Genomic DNA, 27175 nt, shown 5'->3' on the forward strand with positions numbered 1-27175 from the left:
GTTTGCTGCACCTATCAACCCATCATCTAGGTTTTAAGCCCAGCATGCATTAGGTATTTGTCCTAATGCTCTCCCTCCACTTGCGCCCCACCCCCCAACTTTTCTTAATTTCTTTTTTTTCTTATTTTTTTCTTCTGTATTTCACTTTGGATTACTTCCATTATGTGTGTTTAAATTCACTAAGCTTTGCTTCTGTAATGTCTAACCTGCTAAAATCTAAGCCACTGTATTTTTCATATTAGGCATTTTCTTTTCCATCCTAGGAAATCCTAACTGGGTCTTTGCATCTTCCATGCCTCAACTTAAATTTTTGAAAACATGCAATATTTATGATAACTGTTTTGATGTCCTTCCCTACCAGTTCTAACATCTATGTCCAATCTTGGTCACTTTTGATTGATGGATTTTTCTCCTCATTATGCATTACATTTTTCTGCTACTTTGCTTGCCTGGTAATTTTAGCTTGAATTGCAGACATTGCAAATGTTACTTTGTTGCTTGCTGGATATCGTAGCATCCTACAGGTATTATTGAGCTTAGTTCTGGACATACTTAAGTTACATGGAAATATTTTTGTGCTTTGGATCTTGCTTTTCAAATGTGTTAAAGGGGAACGAAATAGTGCTCAATTTCAGGCTAATTATTCCCCATATAATGAAGGCAAGACTCTTCAGCATACTCTTCCTACTAACTCATGAATTAGGAGGTTTTGTCTTCTGCCCAGTAGAAATTAGTATGATTTCTAGGACTGGCTGTGTGTTGGGCACTATTGCATCAAACTTTTAAATCTTAATCTGGCCTTGGGCAGTTTCTTTATGTGCATGCACTTATCATTACTCAACTCATTTCTCAAGGGGACCCCTGTGCAGATTGTTGAAATCTTCCTTCTGTTCAGCTCTTTTATTTTTGATATTATGCCCTGTGACCTCTAGCTGCCTTGGTCTTCCCCAACTTTCAATTCTGTCTTTCAACTCAAAGAGTCTAATGGACTCTACCTTGGTTTCTTTTTTTTTAAATTTAATTTAATTTAATTTAATTTTATTTTATTATTATTATACTTTAAGTTTTAGAGTACATGTGCACAACGTGCAGCAAACTATCTACCTTGGTTTCTATTCCTTGCACAATGATTGGAAAACTCCCTCAAGGCAATAAGCTGAAGTAATCATAGGGCTCACTTTCTTTCTTTCTTTGTTTTTCTCTCTCTCAGGGATCACTGTTCATCACTGACATATCTCCATTATATTGAAAACCACTCTTTGATATATTTTGCTCACTGCTTGATTTTTTTATGTGGGAGGGTATCTCTGTTCCCTGTTAATCCCTCTTGACTAGAATACAAAGTCTGGAAACCTGAATTTGATTGATAAGCAAAAAACAAAATAAAACAGTATGAGAGCCAACATAGGGCATGTCAAAGAGAATAAAATTTCTAGAAATATTGATCCAGTTGTAATCAGTAAAATAAAATAGAAATGTTTATTGTATTATTTTAATCCTTCAAAGGGTCCTCCTTGAGAAATCAACTGAGTAATGATAAGTGCAGCCAAATATTAATGCATGTGATAAAACTACCTAGGACCACCCAAGTACTTGATGTGACAGTTCGCAGTGCTCATCCAGACCAGGGCTAGTGCTTGTTCCCACCAGACTGGCTAAAATGCATCATAGTTCATGGGGAAAGTACACAGAAGTACACACCGGAATGGACCATTAAACTATGAATTATCTGTATTATTATTGGCAGTTTTCATATAATTTTCCATGTTGTGTGCCTGGTTTCCTTTTGATAGGAGGCTCTATCTGTACTGGCAGTAACAATATATGTATTTTTTAAACAACATCATTTCAAAGAAGAAATTCAAATTTAACACTGTACCTGGCCATGCATGAACTATGTATAAGTACATAATTTTTCAAAATATTTTCCACTTTACTGATAAAATATTTATTAACTTTAAGTGAAGTTACACTTGTAATTCTTTTCTATTTGTCTCCTTTTTAAATGCCAACTTTTTTAACATTAGTTCTTTCTGTCATCAGTTTCCTGAATTCTGAGATTTTATTCTTATTATACAGGTTCTATATCACTGGCTCCAGAAATACTATTTTGAAGCTACCAGTGCATGTTTTCATTTATCATAAAAATGGCATGAGAATTGCAAAGTTACCTTTTCTTTATAAATGGTTCTCTTTTGCAGAAAGAGTTCACAGTGAATTTATGTTCAGACTTTGAAAAATGTATACACGTCACAGATGAACTCATCCATACCTTCCCCTCCCCTGACAGTTCTGCCCTGTGAACTGGGGTGGAAAAAATATATACTGACATTCTGAAAATAAGATGTTTTATTAATAGTGTGACTTTAACTTCTGAGCTTTAGCTTGTCTAATATGAAAAATAGGGATAATAATACATACCTCACAGAATTGTTATGTTTTTTGAGGTAGATACTATATATGAATTTCATAGAACTTGTTAAGTGTTAAAAATGATAGCTGTATTATTATTAGCATTAATAACATGATTATATCTTTGTGCTGAGCTTCAGGTCTTTACACTAAATATGACAGTAATAGTCCCATGCCAAAAAAGTTCCAACTTGAATAGTGAGGCCAAGGGAGAACCAATGAATAGGTTGCTGTAAAAAGAAAAAAAAATTCTACTAAAATAAGAATCAGAGAACTGAGACTGGGAAATGGATCTGAGAGATAGTTTTGTCCAACTTGCTCACTTCACTGATGAGAAAATCAAAGCTCAGATGGGTTGTAGTACATTCGACACTACAAAGTAGTGCCCTGTTGTGAAGCCACAAATAAGATACAAGCAGAAATTGGGAAGTGTGATTTTTTTTTCCCCTACATCCAAACTCTTCACTTGAAAAATTGCTGCAGACCTAATCAAGGCAAGCAATCACAAAACTGGTAAAATGAAAAGGTAGTTGAAATAATTTTTCAACTTTGGGATTTGGCCTTAATTATCCCCCCATTAATTGCACTTTAATGCCCTCTAGAGATTTTAGTGCTAAATAATTTCAATTTTAATTTTATTTATCTTACTTTAAAACAAAGAGTTTGAATTTATAATCTTTAAAATACTACAGATGTTGTGTGATTTCAGAATGGGGCACTCTGGACAGCATTTGGAGAGAACAGAGGCATAACCAATTAAGCCCTTACAGAAATCTGAGTTACAAGGGGTTGTAAACAAATGTTTAATTCCTAAAATATCACGTGAAGATTAATTAAGATAACACATATGAAAGCACTTTGAAAATGATAAAGTATCATATAAATCTAAGGTGCTGGTTATCCTTGCTCTTTGATCCTAAATTGTATAGTTGATCATTTCATAATTAATTATGACCTTCAATTTCACTTTCCTTTGCTACTGTTAATGAAATGTCTTATGCTTATCATAAACCATTCCCTCAGGAGGAAAACAAGTAAGTCTCTCTCAGTGAGTTATAGAGAGAAAATGCCAGTATGGTCTGCCAGTTTGAATAAGAAATTTGAGAGTTAGGAGATGACATTTTGTTCACATGTTGATGCTGTTCTCTGAGGACTCTATAGTTGAGGCCTTGGTGCCTCCTTTTTGCAAACTTCTGAAATAAAAACAAATTTCATGCTGACTCCCTGCAAGAGTTGAGGTAGGTCATAAAGCTGATAGTAGATATGTGTTACTTAATCTGTTTTTAATAGATATTAACCATTGGAGTAAAGAATTAGGTTAATGAAAGTCTAGTCAACAAAATGCCTGTGATAGGAGTGCAAATTTGTCCTCATTTATAGTAGCATTGAATAGGCATGGGAATGGTAGTTAAGTATTCTACGTATGTAACCGACTGGACAATCAGCTCCACTTACTTCTTGGAGTATCCATTTAATTCCACCTAATTTCCTGAGTGACCGTTATATGTAAAGCACTGTAGTTAAGTACCATGGAAAGTATTGACTTAAAGAGTGATTCCACGTTATACAAAACGCTCTCTGGCCAACAAGATTATAAACCTGAATACCAGTACTATTCTGGGTCTAACATGTTTCTTGACCAATCCTTAACCTCTTTGAGTCTCAATTTCGCCATGGGAAATGTGCTAAAAGTTATTCCCCATCTTGACAGACAGTAACACTAAACTCATAATGCTGTAGTTTAGAAGCATGATTGTTTTGGACCTTTTGAAGTATATGGCAGCCACGTTAAATTCCTAGCTACCCAGATGTGGTGCGCAGAGTGCCTCAGGCCCGTGGGTCTCCACCATGCCATGTGCTGCTCAGCCGGGTCTGAGTATGAGTTAAGCATAAACTAAGCTCTATAAAAGATAATTTATTTAATACCATATTTAAAATATTTTGATAGCATGCAGACTAATATTTTAAAATGACAGCCTGAACATAATCATGCATCTGATTTATTGCCTAGATTACCAACAGTCTTTTCCTAGGCTATGTGGGAAGGGAGTATTTCCTCAGTTGTCTGAGCCATTTTACAGTGATGGTACCAACATCAGCAAGTCATTTGTCACAGAATATGGTTCCACAGTTTCTAAAGCAAGGAGTTTAGTCACACTTTATGGGATTAGAATTTATTTATTTATTTATTTCTCTTTTTTTTCTAGTCATTGCCTACATTGTGATTATGTCTAGCAGCAGGAAAATAATAATAACCAATTCTACTGTTCGCTTGCTAAATGAGATTGAGCCATTACCTATCCACATACAGCGAAGCCAACAGAACAGAATTTACATTATCACTGCTTCTCACTAGAATCTAAGGGTTTTATAATAAATAGCGGAAGGAGTTATGGAGAGATCTAAATTGAATGTCATAAAATATGAACTTAGGGTCACCAAAGAGAATTAATTCACAGTCAGTAAACTAGAAAATATCAAATCAAGATGCATCTTTAGAGCTATCACTGTAATATTCCATAGGCAGGGGTGCAAGGTGCTATGAACTTGACTTAGTTTTAAATTAAGAACCAAACAGAACTTAAATAAAATCTCCCAAATCTTTAGGGAGCAGTTGAGGGTACAAACAGCAATCTTTGGGGGTAAAACGGACTGTTCTGCAGGAATCTGTCTCAGTCAGAGGAAAGAGAACCCTCTACAATTAAACTAGTACATGGAAAACGGATTAGGTGAGGACAAATTTTAATATATGAGAACAGAAAGTCCTTGCAGAAACCAGGAAAAGACAAACAAATTGTCCCAAGGGCAGAAATGATTATGCTTGTTTATTCCTCTCTTCTTCTCTGAGAGTTTATTCACCTATATCTGTTTTTCCATCTTTCCATTTGCACACACACTCCTTTCACTGTGTCCCTATCTCCCTCCTTTCCCCGCTTTTCCCCTTCCTCGCTTCTCTGCACACTGATCTGATTCTTGATCACTACTCAATAGATTTTCTTGTTTTTCACTTCCCCATGGTGTATAATAGCCTTGGCCATGTGTTTCCCAACTCTAGCACTCAGTTTGCTGCTGGAAACCTCTTTGGGTTTTTCAATAATTAGCTCAGTTCATCTTTACAAAGCACCACACAAGTCCTGGGTTATTGGTCTATCAATGATTGGAACATCTTAAAACTATCACTTGTATGTTTCGTGTGTGGAATGGAGACCAGGGAAGTCTTAATGGGGCATGCTAGTCACTCATTTGTGGGTTGAAGCAATTTCCCCTGAGTGTAGTATTACACTACAACCAACTGATCTAGCAGCATTTTCAAGATCCGAAAACTAAAATGGCAATCTATCTCTACTTGGTTCATTCCCTCACTTCTTGGATGTACCCCTTGTGTAGACCACCTATTTTGAAAGCAGAAAAAGATCGACACGCTAGTACTGTCCCTGGCCAAACTGGGAGTCTGCAGATCCCTGTTGACTCAGATCCATATAGTGTAAAATTCAGCTTTCTGAGCATTTTTTTGGTTAGTATCCGCCCCAACACTCTGTAGATAAATAATTCGTTGAACATGTATTTAAGTGTGAGGTACTCTCCACAGTGTTACAGACACTGAGGTAAATATGTAAGACACATGATTTTTTTTGCCCCAGAGCTTTCATTACAATTGGAGTGGAGATGATGCTGAGGCTAACATCGTCAATAGGGGGAGCCAGTCCTAGGGAGGTAGGGGAGAAGTGGTCAGTTCTGCCTGGTGCTGCCAACTTGACTTGACAATAGGATAGATATTTGACTCCAAATAAAAGATGTTTAAAGCAATGTAATATTTGAAAGCTGGGCAAAAGAAGTTTTAAATAGGTAAGCAATGTGTTGAAGAAATATTAATGGCAAGGAAGAAATATCTAAAACAAAACCCAAATCATTGCAAATATCATTATAATTATAGGCATGGATATTTGTGTGGTCATTTACTGTATCTCAAATCCTATCATATGTATAATACTTCACAACTAATCATTGTCATTATGATTGTTGTTATCATTTTACAAATGAGAAACCTTTGGGAGACCAATAGATTTGTGCTAAATAATCCATCCCAACAAGCAAAATGGAAGAAACACAACTCATGCCTGTATCTTCTATTATCACATAAATATCCACTTAAAGGTGTGTACTATAAACTCTAAAGCAACCACTAAAAAGAGAAAACAAAAAATGTTATGGTTAAAAAGCCAATAAAGTAGACTTTTTTTTTTTTTTTTTGAGACGGAGTCTCGCTCTGTCGCCCAGGCTGGGGTGCAGTGGCGCGATCTCGGCTCAATGCAAGCTCCGCCTCCTGGGTTCATGCCATTCTCCTGCCTCAGCCTCCCGAGTAGCTGGGACTACAGGTGCCTGCCACCACGCCCAGCTAATTTTTATATTTTTAGTAGAGACAGGGTTTCACCATGTTAGCCAGGATGGTCTCAATCTCCTGACCTTGTGATCCGCCTGCCTCGGCCTCCCAAAGTGCTGGGATTATAGGTGTGAGCCACCACGCGCGGCCAAAGTAGACAAATTTTAATATCAAAAATGATAAATCCTATAAAGGGGGTAAAATAAACAAATGGGGGAAAACAGAAAGCAAATAGCAAGATGATAGACTAAAACTTAAATATGCCAATGATCACATTGCATAAAAAACATCTAAATGCCCCGAATAAAAGGCAGAGATTGTCAGATTGAATAAAAAAGCAACATGCAAGCATATCCTGCCTGTAAGAAATACACTTTAAATAAAGACACAAATAGTTATACTACTCGTAGGTATGCTACTTAGAACACTTTGCCCAACAAGAACAGAATTATCTATCATTTTAAAGTACTCACAGGAGATTTGTGTTGATAGCAAATAAACACATGAAAATATGCTCAATAGCATTAGTTATTAGGGAAATTCAAATTAAAACTATGTGAAAATCACATCATACTTAGTATAATAATATGTTCTTTGTCCCCTAGTATTATTTTTTTCTGCCCTATTTGAACCACTTGAATATTTTTTATAATTGTATATGATATAGTTTGTTGGGTTATTTATATCTCATTAGTTTGTTATTCTAGTTATTGCTTTAGAGTTTATTATGTATATACCTTTAAGTTATAACAGCCTACCAGTAATATAATATTAATACTACTTCACATACAATATGAGAAAGTTATAATAATACGCTTCTAGTTGTCTCCTCTATACCTTTATCCTGTTGTCACTAAGTGTTGGTGAGAATTCTGGTAGAACTGGAATTCTGTTGTTGGTGGGAATATAAAATGGTAAACCACTTGGGAAAAGAATTCATTCATTTATTGAAAAGAAAATATGTGTCCATACAAAGACTTGTATACAGATATTCATAGCTACTTTTTTGTAATAACTTAAAACTGAAAACAACCCCAAGTCTTCATCAGTAGGTGAATAGATATCAATAGGTGAATAGATATAAGTTGTGGTAAATCCAGAGACTGAAATACTAGTTAATAGTGAAAAGGAATGAGCTGTAGGTATACACAATATCTTGGGTAAGTCTCAAAATAATTATGGTAAGTGACAGAATTCAGACAGGAATTCTTACAGTATAATTTCATCTACATAAAATTATAGAAAATGCAAAATGCAGACTAATTTCCAGTGTAAGAAATCAGATCAGTGTTTTCCTGGGGAGTAAGGAAAGGAAAGGATGAGAGGAACTGATTACAAAGAATCTCAAAGGAACTTTTGGAGAAACTTTTGAAATACAACTTTAATTATGTTAATCATGGTGATGATTATATAGGTGAATGCATATGCCAAGACCTAAAACTATTGTACATTTCAAATGTATGCAGTTAATTGTATTTTTTTTTCATTTAGAAAACTTTAATATTTGAACAATTTCTTTAATTTATTTTTTTTATTGAAAAATTTTTTTTTTAATTATACTTTAAGTTTTAGGGTACATGTGCACATTGTGCAGGTTAGTTACATATGTATACATGTGCCATGCTGGTGCGCTGCACCCACCAACTCGTCATCTAGCATTAGGTATATCTCCCAATACTATCCCTCCCCCCTCCCCCCTCCCCACCACAGTCCCCAGAGTATGATATTCCCCTTCCTGTGTCCATGTGATCTCATTGTTCAATTCCCACCTATGAGTGAGAATATGCGGTGTTTGGTTTTTTGTTCTTGCGATAGTTTACTGAGAATGATGGTTTCCAATTTCATCCATGTCCCTACAAAGGATATGAACTCATCATTTTTTATGGCCGCATAGTATTCCATGGTGTATATGTGCCACATTTTCTTAATCCAGTCTATCATTGTTGGACATTTGGGTTGGTTCCAAGTCTTTGCTATTGTGAATAATGCCGCAATAAACATACGTGTGCATGTGTCTTTATAGCAGCATGATTTATAGTCATTTGGGTAGTTATACCCCAATAAACAGTTGAAAAAAAAACTCTGACAAAAAATAATTCATTCACTGTGTTAGCAGAGTCAGTATTCCACTAATTACTCACACCCCACAAATTCAAGATGATATAAAATTGCTGCTTCTACTATGATGATTATGACCACATAGTAATATCAGTGACCCTGACCACCACCATCCTTTGTGGTCTGGCATTAATGGTTTATAGTGTTCAACACATCTAAAATCTAAAATACAGTATCATGTGCATTTACATCCTTACATTTATGGCTGAGAAAAATGTCTCAGACTTTTGTGAAATTGTAGATAGTATAGCCAGAACTCCAAGTTCCTTAATGGGCTAATTAGGATGTAATACTGTTGTGAATTTTTTATACCTTACTCATTGAGTTCTATATAAAAAATCATTACTCAAAATTAAAAGAATGTGCTATCTCAGGCATATCTACTACTTGCCTTTAACATTTTTCCCCATTAGTCTTACGACATTTGAGACCATTTTTGATACAGTCCTTCCAAATTTTTATGTACTTTATATATGTTACTATAATTTTCCTCACCTAAGTTTTGAGCTACTTAAGGACAACCTCCTAAAATAATTTTGGGTATAAAGTAAGCATAAAAATATGTTTAATAATTATTTTCAAAAGATAATTTCTATAATTGATTTTTTACCAATGAAAGCATCTTCTATAAACTTTTACTGTTAATTTAAAAAATGTATTCACACTATTGCTTCACTCTTATTTCTCCTTTGTTTTCAATGACATTTTCTTCCAAATAATTCCAAAGACATTCCTTTCTTTTCTGTGCACGATACTCGAACATTATGATATGAACTCAGATGTTGACATTTTTATCAGCATCTCCACAATGTTTTCCTGCCTGATGAAATGTTAAGAATGCCTTTAGTCTTCGTTATATGTTTGTTATTTTCTTTCAGTTATGTTTCTACCCAGTAAACTTTGAAGCTGATTTTGACTAGAATTGGACTGGGAGGGACAATAAAATGGATAGCACTTCTTTTGACTTAGTTAAAGCACTAAAATAAGAAGTAGGAAGTAACCTCTTGAGCTTTTATTATGATTAGATCCATATCATCTTTTTTCACCCTGTCCTTACAGAACAACATATAAGGTTAAGAAAGAACAAGATGGAAACCTACCACTAACTCTGGGGGAACATTTGGCATGACTTTTCACTGCAAGATGATGCCTAAGGCGCCCTCTGGCATTCATAGGTTTATTACTTTATAGAACTCTACTAATTGGCAGATAATTAAGTATATGTGCTGGGAAATTTCATCAAAAAGGAGACATTAACTTTATCTTTTTAATATTGCTGCTACAAGGGCCATATTTAAAATGGTTTAAGACATGCTTTAATAAATATTTAATTTGAAGCAATTATTTGTTCCTTGCTTTGTTCCAAGGACGAATTAAAACAAATAATTCAGTTGTATTTTTCAACTGCATGTTCAATCACAAGGATTGAGATGAAACCAAATGATTTGAACCCAATCTATTTCGTAATATGAGAGTAATGTTGTAGAAAAAAAATGATACAGTTGGGGGAAATTAAGTAGCTGATAAATTTATGAACTGGCACTCTAGGCGATCTCAGATTTTGGAGTCTACTCTACAGTTAGAGTCCTTTAAGTACAAGTAGTAGCCGGTGCACAATCAGAGAGAAACAATCCCCTTAGATAACTTTCTGTTTATGGAAAAGTGATCAGCGTGGCATGCAACTCAAAAATAACTCTTATGTCAATGCTCTCTACCGACCTAACTTTCCTTACCATCTTTGGCCACTCCATCCTGACCTGAGACCTCTGACTATTTTGCCTAGCTTTTGCTGTGCCTTTTTAAATATTGGCACCCAACTCTCTTTTCACCACTTTTTAGAAATCTTACCCTTTTTCTTTATCAACCACTCCTTATGAGTATGGATCTTGCGATTTTAGAACTCCAAGAAAATTCTTAACAGCCAGAAGTTTCTTTACTGCTCCCTACTTTAGAGTCACATGTCAGGTTAATATTCTCATGTGAGCTTGAAAGCTTTAGATTTCTTTGAGTAGACAAAATTAATCCCCTATCTGGCGAGAGAGGAATTGGGAAGTTCCCTGAGGAATGGCTGAATTTCTGGAAAAGCATTCACTAATGTCTAAATGATCCTCTCTAGGATCAATGCTGTTCTCAAATGAATCAAATTTAGTATATCTTGATGATCCCAGGGCTTCCTCAGCTTTGTCGTTAAGCTGTACAATGCCGTTCTTCTCTCCATCTCCCCGACACTGATCTCTTCAGTATCTTGATTAATAATCAGACTAGGTTTTGTGAATGCACTAGTTATTTTTTTAATATAATAGTCTTTCTTATACTTGCAAAGTACATACTGGATTTTCAGTTAGGACACATCCTTCTTCATCATGCAGAACTGGTCATTACACAATCGAGCCATGTGAAATTCTTGACATTTGACCCTTTTGACCTATAAAAATGGAAATATTATATGGTTCAACCTAAAGTAATCGCTTTCATTAGAATGATTTCTATGTGAATCACCAGTCTTACCTCTTTATCATCGAGAGCACAGTATTTGTTATACTTTTAAAAACATAAGCTATGCTTATGTTTGATCAAATTGGGTTGTTTTATGTTTTATTACACAAACTTTTGGAAATATTAAATACATTCAAACAGGTGTCTGGTAAATTTTTCATTCAGCTGTTCATAAACATATTTATTCAACTTTAGTTCTTATGGCACTTAAGTTTGAATTTTGATGATAAAGGGCAATGCTGCAGACAGATGAGTACCAGTGCCAAAATATGACAGGTGTTGCCAAGTGTTTTGTGGTATTTGTGCAGTGACTTGGCATTTTCAAAAATTCCATCTCTTTGCATTTTTCACGTCTAGCAAAAGAGCCCAGAGAGGACTGAGGTATAACCAACATTACTATTTGTGAATTCTTAAGAACATTTGCTCCGTTTGAGATAATTGGTTGAAGCTTAGACTTAAGTGGAAAAGTTAATTGGAATGTGAGATTTCCTAACATTTCTCCAGCAGTTCCTTGGTGATTAGTACAGTCTTCTTTGTATAAGCCTGTACTGTGCTGTTGTATTGCTCATGTTTGGGATGAGAGGGATGTTAGTTGACAGTGTTTACTTTTGTGATTGCCCCTCCCGATTCAAGTTTGGTGTTCAGATAAAGTCTGTTTGGGAAGCTGATGGAACCACAACTTGCTACTGGCATTTCCGTCATTGCCTCAAAGTTTCTTGAAAGATGGCAGCTCTTCTTTTCTAGCAAGGAAGGTGAGGGAATAGCTAAGAGAAAGGATGCCAGGTGTCTACAGAAATGAATGCTGACTGATCCTGTTTTCTTGCCAAAAATAAACTCTGGCTATTGATTTTGTTTAACTCTTTTTCTCTGGCAAGAAATATTTATTATCTCCTTAGAGGTCTTTTAGATGTGGGAATGTGAAGCTTTTCATTAGAATTTTTTTCTGTTCAGATAGGCTGATAAGGAAATAGAAAAGTATTGCATGAATATTTATGCCTGTATTTTGTTTACTGTAGGATGGATGTGCTCCCTAAAAGTCAATATAATATAAAAAGATAGGTTTTCAATGATCTCATCAGCAAATATTAAACAGTAAAAATTCTTAGTGTTAATGAGAGTACAGAGAAGCAGATAGAAGGGTAAGCACATACGTGTTTCTGGATAACATTTTAGTAATGTGCATGTATACAGATATGCATATAATATGCACACCTTTAAATCTAGCAAAGCAACTTTTAATAATTTGACTAACATATTTTCACAAGTTTATAAACATATACATATACAAGGGGTTCTGTGGTTCTGTGTAGTATTGCTTCCAACAGTAGATAAATGGAAACTACTTAAATGTCTATCTACTGTACATAGGGGAATAGTTAAATAAATTAGGACACAGTAATATAATGAAATACAATATACTTATTAAAAAGTATGATGTGTCAGGATGTACCCAATGTGTTAAGTTAAAGGGGTAAATGATAAGTACAATACGATCCCATATTTGTCACAATTCAAAGTAGATACATGTATCTACTTTGATAACAATATATCAAACTTTTTAAAGGCAAATACTAATACTAAATAATAACTTTCTATTAAAATATTGACAATAACATTCAGTGAGTCAAGTAATGAACTGGATACAGCTATCACAATAAGAATTGTGCTCATTGGAGATGGGAATTGGTAGAGGAGAGTTCCATATTTCTGAAAAACACATTGTCTCTCTCTCTCTCTCTTGCTCTCTCTCCATATATATGTATACATACATGTATACATATATAAACATATAAGTATGTATATACATACATATACATATATACATATATAAACATATGTATACATGCATATATATAAACATATATGTGTGTGTGTGTGTGTGTGTGTGTGTATATATATATATATACTTTTTTAAAAAATTGTGACAGAGTCTCACTCTGTCGCCCAGGCTGGAGCACAATGGTGCAATCTCTGCTCATGGGAACCTCTGCCTCCCAGGCTCAAGGGATTTTCCTGCCTCAGGCTCCTGAGTAACTGAGATTACAGGCATGTGTCACGATGCTCGGGAAATTTTTGTATGTTTAGTAGAGACGAGGATTTGCCATGTTGGCCAGGCTGTTCTCAAACTCCTGACCTCAAGTGATCCGCCTGCCTCAGCCTCCCAAAGTGCTGGGATTACAGGAATAAGCCACCATGCCCGGCCAACACTCAATATTTTTAAGTCTTTAAACTATCCATATACTTATACAGACTGACTATATAAGCATTAAAAACAATTATAATAGTTTATAAAGTGCTATTATTTTTCCAAAACTTTTATATCCACAATTTTCTTTCCAATTCACTCATTGTTACTAGTGCAAAATGTTTATTAGTCTTTATACAGAGGTTTCCTTTTCTGAAATAAGAAAGTTGGATCATACACTCCAGAAAAATGCTTTATGTTTAAGATTTATTATCAAGACACAAATGCTAAGATCTTTCAGAGAAGGACAAAGAAATACTGAAAGGACTGAGAGAGAGAACCAAAGATATACTTAAAGCTAAATATGTAGTTGTATGTATCTTTTCATGGCATTTTCTTTATGGGTTTGGCATGTGGTGTGCTGGTCATTTGCCTTTCAGCTCTTCTATTCCTTAACTGCTGTTATAGTTTTCTGGTAATTTACAGAATGCAACAGTGGGAGAAATTAAAACCACCAACTCTCAGTCAAATACGAAGTTGAAAAGAATGCATGCATTCATTCCAGAGATACTTACAAGTATTGCCTATGTATCCATACACTCCAAAGTGCTATACTAAGTGATACACATGTACACATTAATCCATTTAATTCTTACAACAGTATTATGAGGTAGGTATCATTATTATTATCACCACTAAACAGAAGACAAAACCAAGGCAAAGAGATTAAGTAGTACAATAGTCAACAAGTGGTGGAACCAAAAGTGAGCTCTCATTTTTATTTTTTTCTTGTTAAGTTTTACTATGGTATAATATACATATGATACAATTTATTCATTTTAAGTGTGCATCTGGATTTGTTCATGTAGCCTAATGTTTTTGAGTTTCATTCATGTGGGGTATGTCTCAGTAGGTGGTTTCTTTTTAATAATGAATACTATTCCATTGTATGTGTACACTACATTTTGTCTATTCTCCAGTTGGTAGAGGTTTGAATAGATTCTACTTTTAGGTATTATGAATAATGTTGCTTGAGCCCTTATTCTTAACCAACATTCTGAACTACATCTCCATAATATGAGTGATTTTTAGGTAACTACTGTAAAAAATTTTGCTATCTCTAGTTCTGATCATGTATGTAGTTATATATACAGAATCATAAATATATGAACACATGTATACATACATATACACATACATATATATCATCAATATGTATATATGTGTAATTATGATGTGGGATATTTCTCAGCCCCTTCGCCAGACTTGTAGAAGGGGCGCCCTCTCTACTTGTCCCACTGCGCTCAACCTCTTGCAGGAGTGAGCAAGTGAGCGTGGGATATAGCCAGCTGCTCTGAGTGCCAATATAGGAGTAAGCCCCATGTGGGACCTGTGGCCAGACCAGGTGTGTCACTTCAAGGGGAACATGGCACTGCCCAGGTAAGGGTGCCCACGACCCCAAAACCCCAGAGGGGGTGTTACAGTGCTTCTTTACTTTTGTTGTCCATGGATGGTGGTGTGTTAGCAGCTCAGTTGGCCCCTTGCCTCATCATGTGGGGTGGCTGCCCTCTGCTGACAAGTGCAAAGGGCCAGTGTGACAGCCTTTTCTTCCTACCTGTACTCAGTGGGTCCCAAGCTCTTGTCTGGTGTCCAAGAAGAATGAGGTCATGTGGACAATTGAAGGATGGTGAAGGCGGAGAATTCTATTGAGTGATGAAAACAGCTCTCAGCGGAGAGGGGAGCTGGAGAGGGGACAGGAAGTTCAGGTCATCTTTGCTGGAGTCTCATTGTCTCTCCCTCAAGGTCAGGCCGTCTCTCCTCTACTGACTGAATCTGGGGTCTTTATAGGCACAGAATGGTGTGTGCATGCTGACTGGTTTGTGAGTATGCAAAAAAGGTTAAAGTGAAGACCTCACTCAAAGGTGGACATGAAAACGTAGAAAACCAATTAGGAAAGGGCAGGTATGTGTAAAATAGATGAAGGGTGGGGATCAGTCAGAGGATAGCACATCAAACAGGAAGACAAGTTCTGAATCCAGTCCGAGGATTTAACTTGCAGCTAGGCTTTCAGGCTTTAAACTGTATTCAGCTTTGAGGAGGGGTTTCACCTGCTACACAACCCTATCTGCCTAGGCATCTGGCTGCCTCCTGTCACTATCAATTATATACATACCTTCAACAATATGGGTATATATACAAATCCACATAAAACAATGTATATATCCAATCATATATATACACACACAGAGACATAAATATATATACAAAAGAATATAAAATTTAAGTATTAGAATCATTATAATCCCTACATTATAAGTTTTTTTGTCTCAGTGATCCAATGTAAAAATTTCCACATTGTAAAAGATATTGCTAAACCTAAATTTTTAATAATTGAATATGATTTTATTGTATCAGTATATATACATTATTTAATCAATCTCCTGGGTTTTATAATTAGGAAATTAGAATGTATTGTATTTTATATATCTATGTTGACATGTCCTTTGCTGTTAAGGGTGGAGTATATTTATACATTTGAATAATGTAATTAGTTACAAGCAGTTACCTGTAATTAAAAATCTAAGTGCCTAGAACATTTCTATGTGATATATATGTGTGTATGTGTGTGTGTGTGTGTGTGTGTGTGTGTGTGTGTGTGTAATATTTAATCCCCTTAAAAGTAATTATCATTACTTCAGTTTTCTCAATTGGGCGCAGAGGCTCAGTGCAACTGAGCAACTTTCCCGAAGTCGTATTGCTAGTGAGTGGCTCAAATGGAATTTGAACTAGACAGATCTTTTTCTAAGCTAGTTCTATTATTCCATCATGTCTAATACATATTGACCTTGAAAGTGAAATACAAAAAATGTGTAACTAATACTGTGAATCCCAGATCTTTGAATATTATAGCTAGAATAAGAAAACCACAAACAACAGCAACAGACACTGTTCCAGTCCCTTTACAGTTATATGATCTTTTGTTCCTCATTACAACCAATGACTTTAGAGATTATTGATGTTTAGCTCTTTGTTCTATGGACGGGTAATTTTTTAGAAAGAACACATATCGCCACTTAAATAAAAGTCAGATTTGGGAAGATAATTTCCTTATTAAAATATCAAATAAATATCAAACATACATCCAAAGTGGATCTTGTTTCTTCAAACAAATAGTTTAATTTCTGCTACAATAATTATGCCACTAATTCAAACAAGTATGTTTGTAATATCTAATGAGAAATAAAAAAGAGAGTATAATTACTCCTACCTGTGATGTTTCTCTTATTTATTATGCAAACGATTTTGAATACCTACTTGCTGCAGGCACTAGAGCTTGGAACAAACAAAAAACTCCCAGGACACTTTCACACAGGGATGAATCTTTATGTGGGTTTTGAAAGACAGGTAAGTGTTCACCAGAGGAGTAGGGAAAAGACATCCTTAATGAGGAAAAACATGAATACAGGGTTTGAGCTGGGAAAATACAAGGTGAACCAAAGCAATGGTGAATAGAAATCACCACGAGCACATGTGCACACTTGTGCACACACACACACACTTCTAATTTCTTGAGAGAATAATCTGATCTGCCTGTTCGCTGATATCTCTCGTCTTAAGTGGTCTCTCTTTTCGTAGCAAAATGAACACGGGGTATTTTCCTAAACATTTTTTTATGTTTATTATTTTAATAATTATATTTTACATTATAATTTTGATAGTATTTTAAAAGCTTAGTATTCACTTACTGTTATTATTCAACTGTTTTAATGTTATTTATTAGTCATCAAAACAGCTGTTAAAACAAGTTTATTCTGCAACTTTATCTGCGGAGAAATTATTAGATATAAACATATAATACAAGACTGAAAGATTTATAATCTAATTGTGGGTTCTAGAAGGTGGTTCAGGGAAATTAATGTAGTTTATAAGGTCATATTTTGCCCTTTGTTTCTATGATCTGTTAAAACGTAAGTGCTTTCTTCAGTCAACCCTTAAAAGCCAGTGCATGAACTCCTCTTTTCCTTTTCCAAAAGTCATGCTAATAATATAATTCCTTTCTTGTTCTTATTTTCATTGTTTCCTATGTTATTGACTTCTGAAATGGATTTACAGTGCCTTAATACTACAAAGAAAAACTATGAGAGAATTTAAAGTGTTGAGGACTCTTTTTTTTTTAAAACTCCAATACTCCAATAACTAAATTGCTCCTGTTAAATGTAGGTGAGAAAAGTTTCTCTGCATCAACACTGGGTTTTGAACTCAGAGTTTGTCCATCTACTATAATAGAATTTGAAGATAATAGTGTTAGGGATCTTCATGCAATAACAAGTGAGATACCGATATTGCAATAGAAGTGGGTTACATAATTCATGATCAATCACTAACAGGAAATGTGAAAGTTGAGTGTCTTATAGTATTTCCATTTGCTGGGTCAGAGTTTAAGGAATTAAGCTGTAACTAGAGAATTTAATTACTGTTTGAAAGGCTGCCGCGGCTGCTTTGCCTCGGGATGGCTCTGGCAGGAGGTTTCTGCTGATGATTTTCTCAACTGATGCCCTGCCTTCCAGGCCCAGCTAGAATGAGATCATTCATAATTACTAGAAGACATTTGAAACTACATTTTTTATTGTAACAGAAAATATATAAATAATAAAATAACATTTTTCACAAATTCTATCACCTATATTTTGATATTTTGATATATACGCTTATAGCTTATTTTAATGAATATATATTTTTATATATGTATATATTTATTAATCATGTATATTCAGTAGTTACTTACTTACTTTATTTATTTATTTATTTTTAAGACAGAGTCTCATTCTGTCACCCAGGCTGGAGTGCAGTGGTGTGATCTCAGTTCAATGCAACCTCCGCCTCCCCAGTTCAAGCGATTCTCCTGCCTTAGCTTCCTGAGTAGCTGGAGTTGCAGGTGTCTGCCACCATGCCAGGCTAATTTGTTTTGTATTCTAAGTAGAGACAGGGTTTCACCACTTTGGCCAGGCTGGTCTCGAACTCCTGACCTCAAGTGATCTGTCCACTTCAGCCTCCCAAAGTGCTAGGATTACAGGCGTGAGCCACTCTGCCTGGTCCATTATTTATTTTATCAGTATATCTTTTAATAAAAGCTGGTACAATACTATTTTAAATATTACAGGATCTTTTTACAATTAAAATACGTAGCTAGAAATTTTAGATATTCTTAACGAACATGATTTCTAATGGTGACAGCACTTACTATTGACATTTTTCTGGTATAGTTGCAGTGTGAAGTATATTTTAGTTGCTTCATTAGATCTAGCCCAACTATAAGTGCAGTTTTCAATATTTAACAGCTCTCTTCTACTATACTACTTCAGCAATGCTGTTGTATTCCGAGATGGTTACTTGGGCAGGAATTTGTTTTTTTCCATTGAAGTCAGGCAATCAGGCTTTACTGACTTTATGAAAGCCATGAGCATTTCTCTAGGTAGAGCGATCCATCTCATGATGGGTTAAACTCTGATAACTTGGCCAAAAAAAATTTGCTTTAATGATAGGAAATATCTATTTAGACCATATCTAGGAGACTCTATATCTGAAAATACTTGCAAAGGTGGAATAAGCAATTATAAGGAAATTAGTCATTTTGATGACTGCCAAAAGAAAATTGGCCAAATAAGTGATTGGCTCTGCAGAGATATAGCACCTGTAAATTAGAAACTAAAATCAAAACAAAACACAGACACACATACAATAATACTGAGGCCAGAAAAGGAATATATTTTTCTTTAATTTTGAATGGAATAAAAGACCTTATTCCCATGGAAACAAAACCAGCTCTCTCTTTAACAATGAAAACATTTAAAATTAGAAATATGAATCACCCTTTAAGAAGAGAATTATTTTTAATTAAAGGAAAACTGCAAAACAAATAACTTGGCTCTAGCAGTACTTTATTTATCAAGTTTGTGCAGTAAAAATTCTTAATTTCTGTTGATAAAAGAAAAGCCAAATTCACAAACTGGTAAATCCTAAACCCGGGGTCTTGGTTAACAAATTATTCAGTTCCGAAATGGTTTAGTGAGACTATGCATTCTCCCTCTATTACACATGATAGATTTTTTTCCTCTTGTATGTGAGGATATTTCTCTTGCTGTCAAATTGTTTACTACAAGAGCCTACCATTTCCCAGCTAAAATGCAAACCTGTATATTTTCATAAAAGTCAAGGTTTGTGAAACACATTTTAAATAGCTAAGGAATACCATAGAACACAGCAAGTATAAAAACTAATAAGAGTTCTTAAACTTATTTAAATTTATTTCAGATATAATCAAACAAAATGAACTTACTGTTTTTTATTCTTTTCCTACTTGATCCAATCAGAATTGCATTAATCTCACATTAAGCCACAGCTTTATCAAAGAAGACATTCACTTATTTCATTCAACAAGAAGTTCAGATATAAGTATGGTAACTCAATTATCCCTTCAAAGAACAAAGCTTATTTTATCTTCCTATTTTAACATTTTTAGTGAAGGCTGTTCTACATCCATGTTTCAGGGTAGTAAAGGGAGAAAAAAGAGGAGACAGCATCAGAAGACTATTGCTCATATCTCTTTGGAAGAACTTTGTCTAATGTCCATCTCTAGTTGCAGAAGAGGTTGGGAAATTGCATAAAACTAAAAAAGGGAAGGAGGGGAGTGGTTTGAAAGGTTGTTGTATGAGTGTACTTATAGCATCTGCCACCAACAACCTCTTTAGCTTCTCAGCATGTATATGTGACTTTTCTACATGTATGTTTACTTTAAATGAAGTGAATTCATTCTCTTCCTTTCAATGTAGGTAATCTAAAAATTATATTCAGTTACTGCATTTAGCTTGAAGTCCAGGATCTTTCTGTAGTCTCTTCACAAGCTTCAGGTTTGGTTCTTTGTAGATCCTGGGACACAAATTAAACACTATGTATCTTTGTCCAACACTCCCAATGTATTGTGGAGAGAAAAGAAAATAGGATAACAGCAATTTAAAATTTCTGATTTAGTAAGACAGGAAATGGAAAATACATAGTCTTTGTATGTAGCAACCATAGAGTCCTGCTGGACAGGTATATTCAGGACTTCCTGATCCTAGCAACAGAAGTAGTTTCTGGGTTAGTCAATCTTGTATGACCTGCTACTTTCTAGATGAATTTCATTTATCAATTTCCCTCTACTAGTTTGAGTCTACATATGGGTAAACCTTCTTTGCTCATTTTATCAGTGCTTACACTCAAGGGTGAGTACTGTGAAAGGTGAAAGTAAATTAAAAAGGGCTCTAAAAGAATGAAAAGTCATTCCATTATCTACAATATCCATAAATAAGGACCATCCCAGGAAATCCAGGCATGTGGTCTTCCTAGCTGGGGAGATGCTCTACTTGGAGTCTTTTTTTTTCTTTTAATTGCTGTGAGTGCAGGGACCCAGGAATTACTTTAAGCACAGCTGTAGCCAGCCAAATGTGAGACACATTGGCTAACGTCCATCTCTAGTTTCAGGGGAGGTTGGGAAATTGCATAAAACTAAAAAAGGGAAGGAGGGGAGTGGTTTGAAAGGTTGTTGTATGAGTGTACTTATAGCGTCTGCCACCAACAACCTCTTTAGCTTCTCAGCATGTATATATGACTTTTGGGCAATACTGTTTCCTGGAAAATTTACTAGGCTTCCAGGAGACGGGCTCTAAGACAATTTTATGAGCAAGTAACCACGTAAGCCTGGACAATTTTGTCTCTTAGCTCTTGGCTCCTCTGTTCTGATCAATTCATCTCCCTTAACCTAATGGCTGCAGCCTCAGTTCCTGAAAAATAATATGCCAGGGTGAGAATGCAACACCTTTAATTTGGTTTTTGCCACTAAGCTACCATTCATTTTGACTAGAAGACCTCTTAAAGGATGGTGCTGGAAAAGCCCTAGGGCAACAATTTTATCTATTTCTGAAGTTGCACTTAGAAGCCTCTGCTTGTACAGGTACCTTTTTGTGTTCAGAATCAGCTGGCTTTTCTCAACCCTGCAGAGTTCCAAATTATGATATTCTAAGTCAATTTATATTGCAGGACACTAGCACTTGACCCTCTTTTGAACATGGCTGCTCTCCTTTGCATCTCTACCTATAAACTGTCTAGATTCAGTCTGAATGTATTTCTGTGTATGGTAGTATATTCTTGAAAGGGGGAAACATTTGATAATCACTTGCCAACATTCTGAATTTTATTTCCCACCATTCCCACTAATAAAAAAGCTTCAGCTGGCATGGTGGTCAAAATTTATAGCGAGCAAGATTTGACCAGCTGTTTTGCAATTGCATATCAAAATGTATCGGCTTTCTAGCCTGAGGTGATTAAATCTTCACTCTCTGTGCCAGCATCTCCTCCACAGAGTCGGTTCTATGTTTTTAGACTCTGTTACTTGCCACTCCCTTCATGCTTTAAAAATTATTATGTTAGTGAGTATTCTTAGTTGCAAACAACACAGTCTACTTTGGTTAGTTTAGGCTGAGAGATTATTTGTAGACTACTAGGTCACTCAAGAATGATTGTAGAGGTTAAAGTACTAGCTTCTGAAGCTACGGTGTGGGAACTGGGTCAAATTATGTGGTGACATTTCTTTGGGGAAAACACCGATCAATACATTTGCCCCTCGGGACTAAATAGTACTGTGAAACGCCGTGTCACAGTACTACATAGCATCCACTGTTGGGGAAAAAAAAAAGCAGTTCCCATGATATGGACACTGTACACTGTACCACTTTGAGTTTACACCTTGCTTGAATGCAGGGTAAATACCTGGAACATAGCTGCAAAGGAATCCAGGAGTGTGAGTTATCTAACTTCAGTCTTCAGAAGATGAGCAATACAAGGAGGGATCTAGTCAAAATGAAAGCAGAATGCTTGAGAGGCTGGGCATCCATGCCTATGCTTCCCCACCACAGAATCATAAACTGAAATCTCCAGTTTCAAACCCATCACAACACCCTTACGTAATCTTCAACATTTGCAACAGCAGCCTCACTCTTACCTTTGCTCTGTGAAGTAAAACTGTAAGTTTCTGACAGTTTAAATGTGAAACATAATGGCAAACTTAATATTCCTTAATATTCCTCAAAAAAAGCTGTTTGGAGAAAAAATGTAAGAGCTGGCCAGTCTTTACGGGGAAAAAGTAGAACCAATGTTAGTTGCGACAAATATTAGTAATGTGACAGGTTAATAAGAAATAATTAGGGTTCAGGGCCTAGAGAAATGCTCTGTGCTATTGTTGCACAATAATCTTCTGTAAATCTAAAATTATCCTAAAATAAAAAGTTCATTTAATTAAAAAAATGAAAAAAACAGTCAACCAGAAATGCAGAGAGACTCAAACTCCCAAGACAAATTGCAAGTACACTTATACAAGGAACATCATTGGTCATTTATAGTTGTCCTTGATCTATTGGTATCACATTTATTTTGAAAAGAAATTTGGAAAGAAAGATAATATTGTCTCTCCCTCCTTTTTCTATGTCATATGTATGTATTATGTAGAAAGACACATGCATATGTGTGTATGTTTACCCATATAGTTACTACTATTTTGTATGGATTGCTATTTGTATGCATATTTAACCACTTAATACAGCTTTACCTTGCTTTTATAGCAAAAACTAGAATCTCAAAAAAATTTGCCTCAAAATTAGATGGATATTTTTTCTTGTGAAGGAATAGATTCTAGAAATGTTTACCAATCTTTATTAGCTAGAGCTTGCTATTTATTGTGCCTGCTATTTGCAGGTAAAAAATGCATTAGAACTCTGTCTTCCAGGGCTTACATAAACTCTGATGATTTATTTATCAAAAACTGACAAAAAGGGACATCTTTCTGCATTTGCAGTGTATTGAGAGTTAAGTTTAAGACGATAACTGTATCTTTTGCTACTCTAAAATGCCTATCTTTTTCTAGATAAGAATGAAATAAATAAACTAGTAGTTGTGTCTTTGTTTCTACTTAGACTTTTCTTCTTTTTGATAGCAAAGAACTTAAAATGTTAGCCACTTTTAATATAAATTTTGGGTAAATTACCAAAGGGGTTATCATCCAAATATGCTTGCTACAGTAATTTCAGGTGTGGGTTCATAGTTATCTTGGGAATTCTGAGTCGGGAGACAGCTGTGCTGTTACTATTCCGACTGCTCTCCATGGTTGATTGTGGGCTTTGTTAGCTGCTCCAGACACAATGTCATGGATTAATTCTTCCTTTCTCCCCACAATTTCTACCTCATTTTACTAATAAAATAGCTCAAACTTAGATATTTTTATGAATATATTTCTAAGAATGACAAAATTATTTTTTCTTCAAATGTAAAAGGGATTTTATTTTGGTGAAACTTTACAGACTTTAGTGAATATTTGTTGAAAGATACATGCCAGAAATTGTCAATAATAGATATATTAAACATAGGCTCTAACTTCAAAAAGAACGTGGAACTTGTGGAACAATGGCGTCTTATAGCTAATATGGATGAAACATTGCCTGGCACTGTGCTAACTGCTATAAGGTATTATCTACCATTTCCCACAAGCATTTTCTAAGACAAGTGTTATTACCCCATGTTATTTATAGATAAAGTAACTGAGATTTATAGAAGTTAAGTTAGGTAGACATAGTAGTTCTCAACCCTGTCAGACCCAATGAATCACTTTTATGTAAAATAATTCATAATGACCCATTTTATGCTGAAACAAAGTAATGCATGACTTAACCTATCTATAGATGTAATTTGAAAAATCAGTATACAATGTTCCAACTTAAAATGAAGCAGAACTAAAAGTATTCTAATATGTATTTTAACGTGTAAGGGCTTGGATACAACTACCCTAGAATACATAGTAGACACAGGCTTTCACTGTTGATAGAATTAAGATGAATGTGACCATTTCAAATGCACACTGTTACAAATACTATAAATACTATAGTTCAAATATTATAGTTCAAATACTTTGTGTAGTTTCTACACAGGTGATGTAATTTTTCAAAATGGAAAGCAAGCCTTGGTGAAGTTCTTAACAGCAACAACAAAACCTTCTTTGATTAGTGATTGACATACTAGTTCCTTTCCAGGACATTTCAGTGTCTAGTAAATCATGCAAAAGACATGGTGTTTCTACCTAAAAGAATTACATCCTGAGCTAAGATAATTATCAATGAGTTAAGAAATTTCCTTAATGCCTGATGGGTCATTTTAAATCATGCACACTGTCCTGTACATGGTGGGGTATCTAAATCTCTAGCCTATTCCACTGAATGCCAGTAACGTCCTTGAATGTTCGTGAAAACCAAAAATGTCCCAGAAATTAGTAAAATGCTCTGTGTTGAAAACTCCTACGTTAAGTAGAAACAGTGGTGCTACAATTCATATATAGGCCCATCAGATTCAAATATTATTCTTGTATGTGCTGTATTATTTTGCCTTATAAGTTAATGAAAGAGACATTATACTGTTAGGAATTCTCAAATACTTTTTGCACCATGAACCTGTTGGGAAGTCTAGTGAAAACCATGGATGTCTTTTCAAAATGTACTTTTTCATATAAAAAATAAAATTCATAGAATTAAATCAATTATATTGAAACATAGTTTTAGTTTAATGATAGGTACAAATAATATTTTAAGGTTCATAACACTTATAATGTTATATGTAAGTATCTGTGGTTGTATTGATGACAAAAATGCTGTTGTGGTTTGTTGCCTATATTCATAATTGAAAATATAAAGATGATCTCTTCCTCTCTCTATATATATGTGTTTTATACATATATCTATATTAATTATAGATAATACATATATAGATTATATATAGAGATAGATATCTATATCTATCTATATAGATTATATAGATAATGCATATATAATATGTATATTCTCCTTATATGTGTGTGTGTATATACATATATAATATATGTATTTTAATCCAAGTTCAAGAATGCTCAGAACTCATCCATGAACCCTGAGATAAAGCACCTGTGCTAGAGGAAATCATGTACAGGATACACAGAGAGCACAGAGTTGATCGCAACTAGATGGTTCGATAAGTTGCAGGAAAAGTGATATACATCAGTTTACTTGCAGATTCCTAAAGATTGATTGGTTAACAGGCAAAGAAGCCTAGGGAAGAGTGTATACAAAAATCACAGTGTCAGAAAAGACCATAATGTGTGTAGGCAATACTAAGTAGCTTGCCTCAACAAAAGAGGGTGAAGAAAACCTGGAAATTAACCATGGACTAGAATGCACAGTTTGTTCTTTAAATCAGAAGGATTTTGCTCTAATTCTACTTGATTCAATAATACCTTATGTGCTTACTGGGATTTTTAGTTTTTCAAGTCCTTCAGAAAACTATTATTGTCATTTTGTAGTCTGTGAAGTCCACATTCTCAACACCCATTGCAATAAAATTAGCTTTATTTTTATGGTGAAGAATTTTCCAAGCATGGATATTTTTATCAAGATAACTATTGTCAATAGGAAATATGGCTTAAGTGAAAATATCACAAGCAAAGATTTCTTACCCATATTTGATTATATCTAAATCAGTTAAAGGAAATAGGATGGAACGGGATTTGATTTTCCCTTGTTAACATTATTTAACTTTTCTTCAGTATATTTGCATTATGTGCCTGCAACATCCCATGGATAGATGAAATGGGTTATCTCATTTGTTATGCAGTATATTATGCCTTTCTAGAATAGATAGAAAATAAAGTATTAACATCAAATGGAATTTAGAGCAGTTTTCAATTGTTGTTAACTTATCCACATTTATTTTCAGTGAGTGTCATAACTCCACAGATCGAATCAAAGTCAGAGTATGGGATGAAGATGATGATATTAAATCCAGAGTCAAGCAACATTTCAAAAAGGAGTCAGATGATTTTCTGGGACAAACAATCGTAGAAGTGAGGACCTTGAGTGGAGAAATGGATGTCTGGTACAACTTAGGTGATTTTTTTTTTTATCTACTTGAAAACGAGTTAAATAAAACCCCTGAATACCTGTGGCATGTATTATATTCCCATATAAGTAAAAATAACCAATGCCTTTCCAGGACATTCTGTTGAACTTCAGATGATTCATTTCATTGACAAGAAAAGGCTATTCTTTTTTCAATACTGTTGAAAGACTTTGGTAAATTTGAGGTGAAAGGAGAAAACCCTTTCCAAGAACTACCTAGATGTCTTTTAGAGAAAAATGTTATTGCATTCTTAATTTTTAATGTATGAAATACAGCTTCACAAACCCTTGCCAAATACATGCGAAACAAATAACCTATTATTTAATGCTATTTGACTTATTTCCTTCTTGTCCATTAATGAACTTTTGGCAATGAAGGAAAAATGTATTTTGAATTGCTTTCAAATGATGGTATAAAAGTAGGCTTTGGTTGACAAAGTCAAGTAAATATGTGAACTCATGCAGACTCTCTTGATGAAGATACTGAGAAGGTGATTAATTGGAATGATTTAAAAAATTATTATGGAACCAGAAATTAAATAAGGTAAGTTTTAATTTAACTTTTACTAGAATAAAATA

General features: G+C 34.7%; 1 protein-coding gene across 1 annotated transcript in view; it reads left to right on the plus strand.

Moving 5' to 3' along the window:
- Nucleotides 1-27175, plus strand: part of UNC13C (unc-13 homolog C) — a 645800-nt gene that overhangs the window by 290994 nt on the left and 327631 nt on the right. The window contains exon 10 of the mRNA XM_008953183.6: nucleotides 26415-26584. Within this exon, the coding sequence (XP_008951431.4) occupies nucleotides 26415-26584 (170 nt within the window). The remainder of the gene's footprint in view (nucleotides 1-26414; nucleotides 26585-27175) is intronic.

Source organism: Pan paniscus, chromosome 16 (assembly GCF_029289425.2).
Source record: "Pan paniscus chromosome 16, NHGRI_mPanPan1-v2.0_pri, whole genome shotgun sequence".
Classification (NCBI taxonomy): Eukaryota; Metazoa; Chordata; class Mammalia; order Primates; family Hominidae; genus Pan; species Pan paniscus.